The sequence below is a fragment of the Siphateles boraxobius genome, unplaced genomic scaffold (genome assembly GCF_051911475.1).
Source record: "Siphateles boraxobius isolate OS27281-9 unplaced genomic scaffold, OSU_SipBor_1 91, whole genome shotgun sequence".
Lineage (NCBI taxonomy): Eukaryota > Metazoa > Chordata > Actinopteri > Cypriniformes > Leuciscidae > Siphateles > Siphateles boraxobius.
In genome coordinates this window covers 312,501-328,047 of record NW_027509221.1, presented here as the reverse complement: position 1 = coordinate 328,047, position 15,547 = coordinate 312,501, and the positions used below count along the sequence as shown (strand labels likewise).

The 15,547-nt window shown below is 44.5% G+C and overlaps 2 protein-coding genes across 5 annotated transcripts in view; both read left to right on the top strand.

Annotated features, from left to right (window-relative positions):
* Nucleotides 1–9,050, top strand: part of ftr86 (finTRIM family, member 86) — a 36,796-nt gene extending 27,746 nt beyond the window's left edge. Inside the window, exons 6-9 of the mRNA XM_077224722.1 lie at nucleotides 77–193; nucleotides 3,353–3,418; nucleotides 3,501–3,703; nucleotides 8,510–9,050. Coding sequence (XP_077080837.1) covers nucleotides 77–193; nucleotides 3,353–3,418; nucleotides 3,501–3,703; nucleotides 8,510–8,845 — 722 coding nt within the window. The 3' untranslated portion in view covers nucleotides 8,846–9,050. The remainder of the gene's footprint in view (nucleotides 1–76; nucleotides 194–3,352; nucleotides 3,419–3,500; nucleotides 3,704–8,509) is intronic.
* A 6,269-nt stretch (nucleotides 9,051–15,319) lies between these two features.
* Nucleotides 15,320–15,547, top strand: part of LOC143733141 (proprotein convertase subtilisin/kexin type 7-like) — a 58,527-nt gene continuing 58,299 nt past the window's right edge. For 2 of the 4 annotated variants that reach the window (XM_077224720.1, XM_077224719.1), the window contains exon 1: nucleotides 15,343–15,467. The gene's annotated coding sequence lies outside the window, so the exon portion shown is untranslated. Of the gene's footprint in view, nucleotides 15,468–15,547 lie in introns of all 4 variants that reach the window. The other 2 variants (XM_077224718.1, XM_077224721.1) reach the window with 2 other exon arrangements.

Here is a 15,547-nt window from a genome sequence, read left to right as displayed (position 1 = left end):
GTAAACACACACTATCCTCAGTGGACAATGAACTCATCTTGCTAAATTGTTATTTTTGAAACCGGATTCTTCTCAGCTTTTCAGATTACAGAAGTAAAGTCTGACTCTGCAAAACCAGATGTTAAACCCAAAGTCAAAGCTTCTTCTCCTGCAACACAAGAACATCACACGAATCAAGGCTCTGCTAATCCTGGTAAATAATGAAGAGTATTAGATCTATTTACACAGTACTTTTGACTAATCACAATAATACAGTTACTTTTACTAATAATGAGAAATACAAAAACAAACTCAAAAGTAAAAGATTTGCATTATAATTTCTAAAATTGATTCAAAGTTTAGGAAAGCTTTGGTTCAGCCATCGCTACCTAAAATATGCATGTATTATGTACAGTACACACAATTTTTGTAGGCGTGAAATGTGACATAGATGTTACATTGCAGCAAGGACGAAGCAGAGAGTGAATCTAATCGCAAGCACTTCAAGGGTAATCAAGGGTAAACTCAGAACAAGGTACTTAGAACAAGGAACTGGAAACAACGCAACAGCAAACAACGACCGACAAACACCAACTGAAGAACATGGGTATAAATACACAGGCACACAAGCTAAACAAGATAACAAGGGGGCGTGGCTAATCAGAAACACATGGGGAGACTAATCAACAAAACGGGGAACAGCTGAACATGAAAAGACAGGGAAACACATGACAGACAAGGAACAAAACACAAAACCCACACCGTGACATAGCCCCCCGCCCATGGGCGGCTCCCGACGCCCCTTGAAACAAAAACACTAAAGTTCAGGAGGGTGGTGAAGTGGAGGCGGTCTTTGGGGAGGGACGGAGGGCCAGATTCGTGCAGGGGACCAGGCAGAGACGACCCTTCAGGCGGCCTGGGCGGAATCGACCCTTCAGACGGCCAGGGCGGTGAAGACCCCTCGGGCGGCCAGGGCGGTGAAGACCCCTCGGGCGGCCAGGGCGGTGAAGACCCTTCGGGCGGCCAGGGCGGTGAAGACCCTTCGGGCGGCCAGGGCGGTGAAGACCCTTCGGGCGGCCAGGGCGGTGAAGACCCCTCGGGCGGCCACGGCGGTGCAGACACCGGCTCGGGAACAGCAGACACAGATACCGGCTCGGGAACAGCAGACACGCACACCGGCTCGGGAACAGCAGACACGCAAACCGGCTCGGGAACAGCAGACACGCACACCGGCTCGGGAACAGCAGACACGCACACCGGCTCGGGAACAGCAGACACGCACACCGGCTCGGGAACAGCAGACACGCACACCGGCTCGGGAACAGCAGACACGCACACCGGCTCGGGAACAGCAGACACGCACACCGGCTCGGGAACAGACAACACACTCACCGGCTCGGGAACAGACGGAACGGACTTTGGCTCGGGAACAGGAACGGACTCTGGCTCGGGAACAGGAACGGACTCTGGCTCGGGAACAGGAACGGACTCTGGCTCGGGAACAGGAACGGACTCTGGCTCGGGAACAGGAACGGACTCTGGCTCGGGAACAGGAACGGACTCTGGCTCGGGAACAGGAACGGACTCTGGCTCGGGAACAGGAACGGACTCTGGCTCGGGAACAGGAACGGACTCTGGCTCGGGAACAGGAACGGACTCTGGCTCGGGAACAGGAACGGACTCTGGCTCGGGAACAGGAACGGACTCTGGCTCGGGAACAGGAACGGACTCTGGCTCGGGAACAGGAACGGACTCTGGCTCGGGAACAGGAACGGACTCTGGCTCGGGAACAGGAACGGACTCTGGCTCGGGAACAGGAACGGACTCTGGCTCGGGAACAGGAACGGACTCTGGCTCGGGAACAGGAACGGACTCTGGCTCGGGAACAGGAACGGACTCTGGCTCGGGAACAGGAACGGACTCTGGCTCGGGAACAGGAACGGACTCTGGCTCGGAGGCGGCCATCTTGTCCATAGACACTGGCTCGGAGGCGGCCAAATTGTCCGTAGACACTGGCTCGACATGAAGCTCAGGCATGTCGTGGTGAAGCTCTAGCTGGACGTGGCTGACGTGATGCTCTGGCTGGACGTGGCTGACGTGAGGCTCTGGCTGGACGTGGCTGACGTGAGGCTCTGGCTGGACGTGGCTGACGTGAGGCTCTGGCTGGACGTGGCTGACGTGAGGCTCTGGCTGGACGTGGCTGACGTGAGGCTCGGGAACAGGAACAGACTCTGGCTCGGAGGCGGCCATCTTGTCCGTAGACACTGGCTCGGAGGCGGCCATCTTGTCCGTACACACTGGCTCGACATGAAGCTCAGGCATGTCGTGGTGAAGCTCTAGCTGGACGTGGCTGACGTGATGCTCTGGCTGGACGTGGCTGACGTGAAGCTCTGGCTGGACGTGGCTGACGTGAAGCTCTGGCTGGACGTGGCTGACGTGAAGCTCTGGCTGGACGTGGTTGACGTGAAGCTCTGGCTGGACGTGGCTGACGTGAAGCTCTGGCTGGACGTGGCTGGCGTGAGGCTCTGGCTGGACGTGGCTGGCGTGAAGCTCTGGCTGGACGTGGCTGGCGTGAAGCTCTGGCTGGACGTGGCTGGCGTGAAGCTCTGGCTGGACGTGGCTGACGTGAGGCTCTGGCTGGACGTGGCTGACGTGAAGCTCTGGGCTGGACGGGACCAGCGGCGAACGAAGCTCTGGGCTGGACGGGACCAGCGGCGAAGGAAGCTCTGGGCTGGACGGGACCAGCGGCGAAGGAAGCTCTGGGCTGGGTTCATGGGCTGTAGTTGATGTGTGTGCTGCCCACCTACACAAAACAGCCATGGACACCACAACGAGCGCTGTGTCTTCCAGAGCAGACTCAAGTAAACCATACATAGTCTCTGACAGGGCCAAGGCCGCGATCTGTCCCGCGAACTCCAGGCTCATGCTGGGGAGATCAGGCGGGATCCGTGCTGCTGGATTCTTTAGTGGTCGGTCGTTCTGTTACGTTGCAGCAAGGACGAAACAGAGAGTAAATCCAATCGCAAGCACTTTAATAATCCAACAAACAGGAAATCCGGGGTAAACTCAGAACAAGGTACTTAGTACACGGAACAAGGAACTGGAAACAACGCAACAGCAAACAACGACCGACAAACACCAACTGAAGAACATGGGTATAAATACACAGGCACACAAGCTAAACAAGATAACAAGGGGGCGTGGCTAATCAGAAACACATGGGGAGACTAATCAACAAAACGGGGAACAGCTGAACATGAAAAGACAGGGAAACACATGACAGACAAGGAACAAAACACAAAACCCACACCGTGACAATAGACATGTTTTCCTGAGATTTGCCCTATTAAACATCTTTATTGTGTCTCTACAGTGGAGGGATCAGCATCGTGTTGTCTGGATAAACCAGCACCTAAAACCCGAGAGGAAATGCTTAAATGTGAGTTCAGCTGTTAGTGATTTTGTACAAATATGTTCTTTCTCTTTCTTTTAGTAATGTTTAATGTTGTATTTTCTTTCAGTCCGCACCGAGCTTACTCTAGATCCCAATAGTGCTTTCCGTCAGATCCGTTTGTCTGATGGCTATCGCAAGGCGACGCTGTGCGTGGAGAGCCAGAACTACCCGGCTCACGCGGACCGCTTCGTGTTCTGGAGGCAGGTCATGTGTGCGGAGCCGCTGGCTGGGAGCCCGAGCTACTGGGAGCTGGAGTGGACCGGGCACAGGGTAAATACAGCACACTTTAAATGAAGCGTAGCATCAGTTCTGGCAGGTCACGTTAGTCAAGCTGAAACTCAGCTGATCCACGTCTACCTATAGGAATACGACGCCTATCACTGTATACATGTATAAGCTCTTCAGTATTATCAGCAGCTGTCGTGTTTCTCAGGAGCGCATTACCCTCCTCCCTCCCCAGCTCCTCCTGTCTCCTGTCAGGATTTGCCATTCTAAATCCCCTTGAATCAGAATAAGTTCTTGAATTATGTTGTACTTTAAAATCTTGAATTATTGATATCTGCAATACATTCATGCTGGTTGTGTTCTGTGTTCCCTAAGGGGGGTTATTGCTGCTCTTATCCATGCTAGGCTGTTCTTGCCCAGAACAGAACCATACCGCCAATCCTGACTGTATGCAATTGCCAATCGTATTTGACGATAGTGGTCCTGACAGAACTGACTATTCACATATTTAGATTTATATTTCTAACATTAATGTTTAGTTTTTGACACACAGAAGCCATAGGGTCCAAAGGAACTATTGTTTGTATTGTTTGTTGAAAATTGTTTGTTGAAAATTTACCATTTTTAAGTTTAAATCCCAAAGTGTACTTTTATTTCTTTATCATATGCGTACAGTGAGCATAGTTACGGAAGAAGATTAGGGCCAAGCAATAATAAAAAAATAAAACCATCTCGAGATTAAAGTCATTATAATGCGAAATTAAACTCGTTCAATTTCGAGAAAAAAGTCGAAATACAATCTTGAGAATAAACTCATTACATTTCGAGAATAAAGTTGTTGTGTTTCGAGAAAAAACTTGTTAAATTTCGAGAAAAAAAACTCGAAATACAATCTTGAGAATAAACTCATTAAATTTCGAAAATTAAGTCGTTGTCATGTCACTGGTTGTCATTTCATGTTGGACAAAAGCGAGTGCATATAAAGAAAGTCTAAAATATAGCTTGACTAAGTGACCCAACTCTGCCATATCCTCTATCAGTAGGCTATGCAATGAACACTGATCGAATGCGTTATTCTCTACATTTCATATCGACTTTTTTTCTCAAAACACGACTTTATTCTTGAAATTTAATGAGTTTATTCTCAGGATTATTTCGAGTTTTTTTCTCTCGAAATTTAACGTTTAATTTCGCATTATAATGACTTTAATCTCGAGATGGTTTTTATTTTTTTATTATTGCTTGGCCCTAATCCTCTTCCGTACATAGTCAAGTAGATCAACAATATATATAGTTTCAAAGCAGCTTTACAGTGATAATAGGGAATTAAAGTAGCAGAGATTGTTTTGGCTTTACAGCAGCTCTAGTATAAAGTTATTGTCCAGCTAAAGTATGTTAATTAATTTCGGGGCCGATTACATGACACTGTTTTAATTGAAAAATAGAAAACTTTGAATGTGTTCTGGCCGTTCGTTTGCACGACAACAGTGTTTGGTGCTCGAGAACGCGAACACTGAAACAGGTTACAAATTGCCTTCGCCAAATTAAGTTTCAAAGATCAACGTGCACTATATATAAAGCTATTGTCTCCTTAAATAAATAAATAATTCTACAGACTGAGCCATCTGACCAATCAGAGCAGAGTAGACCAATCACAACAGACTGAACCATCTGACCAATCAGAGCAGAGTAGACCAATCACAACAGACTGAGCCATCTGACCAATCAGAGCAGAGTAGACCAATCACAACTGCCTGAGCCATCTGACCAATCAGAGCAGAGTAGACCAATCACAACAGACTGAGCCATCTGACCAATCAGAGCAGAGTAGACCAATCACAACAGACTGAGCCATCTGACCAATCAGAGCAGAGTAGACCAATCACAACTGCCTGAGCCATCTGACCAATCAGAGCAGAGTAGACCAATCACAACAGACTGAGCCATCTGACCAATCAGAGCAGAGTAGACCAATCACAACAGACTGAACCATCTGACCAATCAGAGCAGAGCAGACCAATCACAACAGACTGAGCCATCTGACCAATCAGAGCGGAGTAGACCAATTACAACAGACTGAGCCATCTGACCAATCAGAGCAGAGCAGAACAATCACAACAGACTCAGCCATTTGACCAATAGCAATCTCTGTGCGTCACTACCAATAACAAGTACCTCTGTACATCTTTGTTTAGTTGTAGAAAGTTCTGAGACATTTATCATTGTATGCTCTCTACGCAGTCCAGTAGAGTGGAAATAGAATTGTGGGCATCTGGTGCAAGTGAGAGATAGAGGTGAGTGCCATACTGCATGCTGGTGAAATTAAATATCGCTCTGATCAATTACACGAGTTAAAGGAAGCATGTATAGGTTAAATAATAGAGGACCCAAAACTGGGCCTTGAGGAACACCACAAGAAATGATATAACGCCTGGAGGTGTAGCTATCCAGTGTAACATAATATTCCCTGTTGCTGAAGTAGGATCTGAACCAGTCTAAGACAGGACCTGATAGACAGACCCAGGTCTGAACCAGTCTAAGACAGGACCTGATAGACAGACCCAGGTCTGAACCAGCCTAAGACAGGACCTGATATACAGACCCAGGTCTGAACCAGTCTAAGACAGCACCTGATATACAGACCCAGGTCTGAACCAGTCTAAGACAGGACCTGATAGACAGACCCAGGTCTGAACCAGTCTAAGACAGGACCTGATAGACAGACCCAGGTCTGAACCAGCCTAAGACAGGACCTGATATACAGACCCAGGTCTGAACCAGTCTAAGACAGCACCTGATATACAGACCCAGGTCTGAACCAGTCTAAGACAGGACCTGATATACAGATCCAGGTCTGAAATAGTCTAAGACAGCACCTGATATACAGACCCAGGTCTGAACCAGTCTAAGACAAGACCTGATATACAGACCCAGGTTTGAACTAGTCAAGACAACACCTGATAGAGAGACCCAGGTCTTAACCAGCCTAAGACAGCACCTGATAGACTGACCCAGGTCTGAACCAGTCTAAGACAGCACCTGATATACAGACCCAGGTCTGAACCAGTCTAAGACAAGACCTGATATACAGACCCAGGTTTGAACTAGTCAAGACAACACCTGATAGAGAGACCCAGGTCTTAACCAGCCTAAGACAGCACCTGATAGACTGACCCAGGTCTGAACCAGTCTAAGACAGGACCTGATATACAGACCCAGGTCTAAACCAGTCTAAGACAGGAACTGATAGATTGACCCAGGTCTGAACCTGTCTAAGACAGCACCTGATAAACAGACCCAGGTCTGAACCAGTCTAAGACAGCACCTGATAGACAGATCCAGGTCTGAACCAGTCTAAGACAGCATCTGATAGACTGACCAAGGTCTGAACCAGTCTAAGACAGCACCTGATAGACAGACCCAGGTCTGAACCAGTCTAAGACAGGACCTGATAAACAGACCCAGGTCTGAACCAGTCTAAGACAGCACCTGATAGACAGACCCAGGTCTGAACCAGTCTAAGACATCACCTGATAGACTGACCCAGGTCTGAACCAGTCTAAGACAGCACCTGATAAACAGACCCAGGTCTGAACCAGTCTAAGACAGGACCTGATAAACAGACCCAGGTCTGAACCAATCTAAGACAGCACCTGATAAATAGACCCAGGTCTGAACCAGTCTAAGACAGGACCTGATAAACAGACCCAGGTCTGAACCAGTCTAAGACAGGACCTGATAAACAGACCCAGGTCTGAACCAATCTAAGACAGCACCTGATAGACTGACCCAGGTCTGAACCAGTCTAAGACAGCACCTGATAGACAGACCCAGGTCTGAACCAGTCTAAGACAGCACCTGATAGACTGACCCAGGTCTGAACCAGTCTAAGACAGCACCTGATAAACAGACCCAGGCCTGAACCAGTCTAAGACAGCACCTGATAGACTGACCCAGGTCTGAACCAGTCTAAGACAGCACCTGATAGACTGACCCAGGTCTGAACCAGTCTAAGACAGCACCTGATAAACAGACCCAGGCCTGAACCAATCTAAGACAGCACCTGATAAACAGACCCAGGTCTGAACCAGTCTAAGACAGCACCTGATAAACAGACCCAGGTCTGAACCAGTCTAAGACAGGACCTGATAAACAGACCCAGGTCTGAACCAGTCTAAGACAGCACCTGATAAACAGACCCAGGTCTGAACCAGTCTAAGACAGCACCTGATAGACAGACCCAGGTCTGAACCAGTCTAAGACAGCACCTGATAGACTGACCCAGGTCTGAACCAGTCTAAGACAGCACCTGATAGACAGACCCAGGTCTGAACCAGTCTAAGACAGCACCTGATAGACAGACCCAGGTCTGAACCAGTCTAAGACAGCACCTGATAGACTGACCCAGGTGTGAACCAGTCTAATACAGGACCTGATAGACCGACCCAGATCTGAAGTCAGTCGAGTATAACCTCATAATCAAAAGCAGGGGAACCTCTGAGATATTAGCGCAGTTACATGATCTGAGGCTTTTTCTTGCAGCCCTTTGTTGTAATTAAGTAAAATTTGGTAAGAATCATTACAGCTACACCTGAGAAATTTGAATACAACGCCATAGTGTTATACAAATAAACATTTTCAAAAATTAGTGTTATTAAAAGAAGGCACTAAAAGTGTTTGTGAACCCTAAATTGGACCTACATTATAATCAGATCTTCATCTAACTAGATAAAGGGAATCCTCTCAAATGGACAAACAAATCTTCTTGTCTAGTCGTGATTTCTCCTCCTCCTTCCATCTGTGTGTGTGAGGCAGATTGATTTTGATGACGTGGATCATTGCTTTGTGCAGGTGACGGTCGGCGTGGCATATAAAGACATGGATCGCTCCTCAGCCGAGGACAGTGCCAGACTGGGCCACAACACTCACTCCTGGAGCCTGTACTGGTCCGGCAAGGCCTTCTCCCTGTGGCACGCTGGGAGAGAGACGGCTCTGGCGGGTCCTAAAGCCAGGCGTGTGGGAGTGTATGTGGACCAGCAGGCCGGAGTGCTGGCTTTCTACCGCGTCTCACATCGTCAGGCCCAGGAGATCTGCTGCATTCACACACACTTCCAAGGGCCGCTGTTCGCCAGCTTCCGCTTCTGGTCTGGAGTCGGCTCCTCCGTCACCATCTGTGAGCTCAACTAGGAGGAGAACTGATTTACTGACGGAGAAGATGAAGAACTCCTCCATCACTCTCCTCTATCAATCTCTGTGAACTCAACTGAAGAGAAGATCATCTTTAGACAGAGAAGATGAAGAATATCAGCTGTTAAACATGCATTTATGCCTTTCTATATCTGTTTCTCATCACTACTGGACTATGAAAATAAAAGCTTATACTAATGCATCATAAGGTTTTGTGATATATGATGTATTTGTCTGTAACTTGGATTCAAATAAGAGCAGATGCATGTGATCATTAAGCTCACGTATCTGTACTCTACAAGTTTACAGTGATCTGTAACCACTAAGGATGCTTTAAACAAACTGAATGGTGTTAGTGAACATCTGCCATGTCTGCGAGACCAATGCGGTCCATAAGCTGTCCGTCAGAGTGATCAACCTACATCTTTCCCATCTTTCACACACACCCTGGAAAACATGGAGCTCTGAGGCCTTTCCAGTCATAGAAACTGGGAAAATAAGCTTAATGTGCTCTCCTTTTAGTGTATTATTATAATAAAAGCGCAAGCACATGGATACTTGCTTTATTAATAGCAGTATGACAGTATGCTGTTCTGAACATAGAGTATGTGACTTCCTTATATAATGTGAACTTATATCTATGCATATTGTAAGGGGATTTACAGTCAAGTCACCTTTATTTATATAGCGTTTTTTACAATGCAGATTGTTTCAAAGCAGCTTTACAGAGATAACAGGAAAATAATGTTGTAATAATATTGTTAAATATAAAATGAAATGTCCCCAACTAAGCAAGCCAAAAGCCAATGGCGACAAAAGCGAAGAAAGGCGAAAAAGCAACAGTGAAGGAACCAGAACTCCATCAGTGACAGAATGGAGGAAAAACCCTCGTGAGAACCCAGACTCAGTCGCTCAGTTCTCCTCTGGCCAACGACCCAACAGTGTATGATTATGATTCAGGCAGCAGTCAACAGTCAAAGGCCCAGAGCCAGAAATTATTAAGATAAAAGTTAGAATTATAATAATAATATTATATAATAATAATGTTATAATTAAAGAAATGTAGTTTCATCAGCAGAAGTTCAGCTTCAAGACTCACAGGAGTTTGTAGGCCGCCCCGATCACAGTTACAGAGATCACAGCAGTTAAACCCATCACCAAGGCTATGCTACGTCCTTGCTTCAGGTTGAATGATTCTGATTGGCTAAGAAATAGATAGACATAGTAATTTTGCACACATGGACTGATAGACTGAAGCATCGATTAAGCAGCCGACACTCAGACCCTGAAGTTAGGCACGTCGTGACCTTCCAACTCCCAGATCTGGGTTATTGGGCGCCAACATGTCCAGAACAACAACTCAGTCAGTCTCCAATAATGCAGTTGTTCCTTAACCTGTAACCAAAAAGACTAACACACACACACACACACACACACACACACACACACACACACACACACACACACACACACACACACACACACACACACACACACACACACACACACACACACACACACACAAACAGCTTCTTCAAGGTTGGATTTGGCCAGGCTCTAACTATAAACAGGAGAGTCTTCTCAAAACATCTAGATAAGGCGTTCTTTCTCTCAAGGAATCGGACACTTCTGTCTAAATGGAAAGTAAGTCTTTTAACTGAGAAATTATCCCTTAAACTATAGACTTCAATGACCCCTGTGACCATAGTTATCAGTGTACCCTAGAAAAGCAGATGGATGTAGTGACACAAGTTAAAGAAGTCCATATTTCATTTCTGGAAGCCGGGCTAAATGAGCAAGCACTGTTACTGCATTCAGATATCAAATACAGACATTAGAGAATACACGAAAATAACATTTCAGTAATCACACTGGTAACTTATATAACGAAGTACAATCTCATAAGCTTAGAGAAGTCATTCAACTCATGTGATGTTTAGAAGGGAAAATATTAATACCTTGATTATAATCACTCATTAGATATACATTTAAGCAGCAGGTTTCTAAAATCCATCCCCTTCAATATAAAGGTCTTTTTTGTTTGTAAAAAGCATCAGTCAGTCAGCTGAATCAAACATGATTAATCAAAAAATGCTTTTTTGCTCTTAAACTCAATTACGTCTGTAGAGTCCAGATGAAAACGGATCTGATAACGAATTAGATCACGGAATCTTGGTTTTGATCTGGATCAAACCTTCAGTATTTGCATATAAAACTTCTTTCTAGGATTGGGATCCCTTTGATCCAAAAGATCAGGATTATCCGGATCCCAGCAGAAGGGTGGATTCAGGAACAAGATGTAATAAAACTTTAAAAATCGCAATACAACATTTATAATCCAGTATACATATTTATTTATATTTTGCAATGTTTTTAGTGGTAAAGTATGGACACATGCATTATGCGCCATTAAGCCATTCAGTAAAGTGAAAAATAATCCCTCAAACAGCTCTTAATATTAAACTACAATAATATATATTTTTTAATCATTGTATGTATCAGAGATGAACCAGTCAAGAGTCGTTTCTAAGACTCGCGTGCGTCTCTTATGGAATGTGTTTGTCACGAGAACGTACAGGATCTTTTAATGCTTTTTTCTTCTCTCACAATTGTCCTTTTTTTGCTCCTAGAAACTGCATTTGATTGCAAAAGTTCTTAGTTCTTTTTCTGAGAACATATTTTTATATTTTTCCATCACCATGTCTCTTCGGGTACACTTTTGCTCTGATAAGCAAACCTGAGATACGTAATATACGCAGGAGGATAATTTCTCAGGTGTGTTTAGATCCATCATGGGCTGTAAACCCCCATCTTTCCATGGAATTAGAAAACTATAACACTTTCTATGAAGCCCATGCTAATAATGAATGGAATTCATGAATGGAATAATATGGAATTACTGCATGGTTTGACAACTTAACAGTGAAGCTGAAAAACAAGCTTGCCAACATGCACAAAACAGCCATGACAACTATAGGGAGGAGAGACTATGAGCCTTTACAGAGCCTGTATGATCAGGCAGTTATGAAACAGGCTATGAAAATTAAATCAGACCCTCAACATCCCCTCTTTCCTGAATTCGAAACCCTCCCATCAGGAAGAAGACTCCGTGTACCAAAATGTAAAGCAAAATGTAAAGCTTTTCATTTGTGCCAGCCTCCATTAAGCTGCTGAACAATGTAAAGCAATAGGGCAATGCGCAATAAACATACTAGCACCTTAGCATATGCACTTTACACAAACTTTAGTGCAATGGAGCAATGTGCAACAACCAAACTAGCACTTGCACTTTAATCCATGGATCTGTGATGTCAACAATGTCTTTCTTTCTTCTGTTTACATTTTCTTCTTGTTAAGTACAACATGTCAATGCTTCTCAGGTTCTTATTGATGTGTTTTGTGATTTGTGATGTCTTTTGTGATGTTTTTTTATGAAGCAACTCAGCACTGTGACCAAGCAGAATTTCCCCTTGGGGACAATAAAGTTGCCTAACCTAACCTAACCTAACCCTAACCCTAACCCTAACCTAACCTAACCTAACCTAACCTAACCTAACCTAACCCTAACCCTAACCCTAACCCTAACCTAACCTAACCTAAGCATGGGCTTCATACAATAACTAGGAAACCCCTGTGAGTTCCCTTGAGCTAAAGATGCTATAACTGCAAACTGAACCCAGTACGAACAGTCTCTGATGAAGAAGTGAAGAACTGGAGAACTGAAGAAAAGAAGAAGAGAATAACCGAAGAAGAGAAGAACTGAAGAAGATAAGAACTGAAGAAGATAAGAACTGAAGAAGAGAAGAACTGAAGATAAGAACTGAAGAAGAGAAGAACTGAAGATAAGAACTGAAGAAGAACTGAAGATAAGAACTGAAGAAGAGAAGAAGATAAGAACTGAAGAAGAGAAGAAGATAACCCCTGTGAGTTTCTTTGAGCTACATATACTATAACTGCAAACTGAACCCAGTAAGAACAGTCTCAACCAGGCCCTCCAGGACTATAGCTAAGTCCCATGAAGGGATCTAGGTTTTAACAGGAGGCCTCAGCCGCCAGACTCCACGAACGAAGCATGCGAGCAGAGATGTCTCCCGAGTGGCACCCCGTCAATCAAGGCGTGTCAAGCTAATAAACCAGCCACATAAACCCTGAGAGTGGCAGGGCATGTGCCTGCTGATACTTTTTCCTTTGTTGGAAGTCCAAAACTGAAGCAATCTAGCAGTTAACTGGATCTGCATTATGTGCTGTGCACCACCTTTCAAAGACACCCCATTTATTGGCATAACATCCTCTAGTGGAAGGAGCCCTAGCACTGAGAAAGGTCTCTATGATATCAGCTGAAAACCCAGTGTCCCTCAGTTGGTACCCTTCCGGGGCCAAGCATGAAGGTTCGACAACTCGGGCTGGGGATATTGTCCCCTGTGTTTCGAGACTTGTCCCCTGTGTTCACTCCTGTTCGGTATCACCCAGTGCGAGCCGTCGAGGAGAGATATTATTTCCGAGAACCAAACACTGTTCAGCCAACAAGGCACTATCAGTAAGAGACAAGGACCCTTGATGACGAACCTTGGCCAGGAGTCCGTAGGTAAAATCATCCTAAGATTTTGTAAATCGTCATAAGGGACAGGAACTTGTCCTGACCCTAAAGCAGAACCTGCCGCGCTCGCCTGTTAGAAGAAACAAACACAGTCCATCTGACGATTTTTGTAGGCGGCTACCATAGTATTTTTTTTGTCCACCTGCGCTAGGACATGATAGCCCCTAAACTGCTGGAGGAAGTATTTCAGGGCCAAAAATACAGCCATCCATTCGAGGCAATTGATGTGGCAATCAAGATGATGCCTCCCCAGATCCCTTGGGCTGAACGACCACTTAAGACCGCTACCCGCTGCGACAGGGAGGGTGAAGTGGGACCCACCTACAGCGGGACCCAAGGCAAGGAACCGGGGTCTGAACCACGCAGAAAGGGAACAAAGCCACAGCGTGTAACCCTTACCATAAACATGGATTTTAGAAAGTGCACAAAGGGAGGATGGTGGAAGGGTTCAGCGCGTGACTTACCATAAAAATGGATTGTCAGAAAGGACACGAAGCACTCAGCGCACGTCCTTGTCCTTATTTGCCTTTAGGGATTGTATAGATGAAATCCCCTGGTTTTGAGCCACAACTGAAGTGGTCTCATGTGCAAAAGGCCCAGAGGGATCACTGTGGACGCAGCTGCCATGAGACCCATGTACCTGACCTACCCAGATTTAGCTTAGGGTGTTTAAAATGGTCTTCAAAAAAATAAATGTTTAAATCACAATAAGTGTATTGTGATTGTCAAATATTTCATAACTAAAAAGAATTGTATTAAGTTCCATTTTAGTGACAACATGTTTCAACATGGTACATTGACAGGTAGGCCACTGTTCTTATTATTGCTTGATTTCAAATTTACAAATTTCACGATTTGTAAATGTATTCATTTAGACAAATATTAGGTACAGTAGATACATGTTAATAGATTTAAAAATAACAACTCAAATATTAATATAGCTAATGCGTTTTGTATTATAATAACAACGTAATAATATTTTAATGATATAAGTAAAAATATATGTTAATATAGTATGATATTTAATTAAATTCAATTCATGTTTATTTGCATAGCACTTTTCGATACAGACAGGGATCTGCTCTTAGAGGAAACTGTCTAAGTTAAGTATTTCAGAAATGTATATAGTCACAATTAGCTAAAAAATTATTAATTTAAACAATGTAATAATTTAATGCAGAAAAACTGAGCTCATTGAATGAATACTTGTTTGTTAACAAATGATTATGTCGTTTAGAATATATAGCATTGCTGCAGAATTCAGCAAAATATTCCTGTTTATAGCAATTTTTTTCTAGCCTAATTAAGCTATGCCATTAAATGGCTTTCCTGGAGTAGGCTAAATGTAATGTGATATGTTCTCCCGCTGTTTTATTGACTATTTCCACGGGTGAAAAACACTGATTGATCGATATTATACAGTATGAGGTATATACATTTCTGTCTAGTTGTTCTGTATCTTTCAACACACCTATTGATCATTCACGTGCCGCTTGAACAGAGATCTGTCACGTCACATTTACAAGCGCCAAAACGGTATTTATTGTTTGAATTTCGTAATAAATTAGACAGAATTTGAGAGGTTCATATCTGTTTCAATTGAATAATATCCTGCTCTGTCTTGTCTGTCGGTGTCAGTGTGAATGAGTGAGAGTTGGCAGGTCTGGCTGACAGGCTGTGTTTAAATCTTTCATAAGATCAGCCTGGTACGTATGACTGTAACAAAGTCATGGAATTTATTTTACTTAACAGATGAGACATATTTCAGTTTGAATTTTAGACTAAATGATCAATTCACACCAGAAGGAAAAGCGACGGCATGTATAAGTATATTTAAGTTTGTCGAAGGTGACAGTGTCGCACACCGGATATGACGAGGCAGATGACGCATGCGGATGTTTGTCTCAGCACGAGCACGTGACGCAGGTTGAGTTATGTCGCTGCTCGAGTTGATAAAGAATGACTTTAAACATCTCGGAAAGAAAACACACAAGCGATAGCGAAATACATCACCGTTACTACAAGGTAAGAAAAGCTTTGTGTATCTCTGTCCTGACAGTTTTGGGCATCACTTTCTCAGATCGGTTGTGTTTAATGAGGCCGTT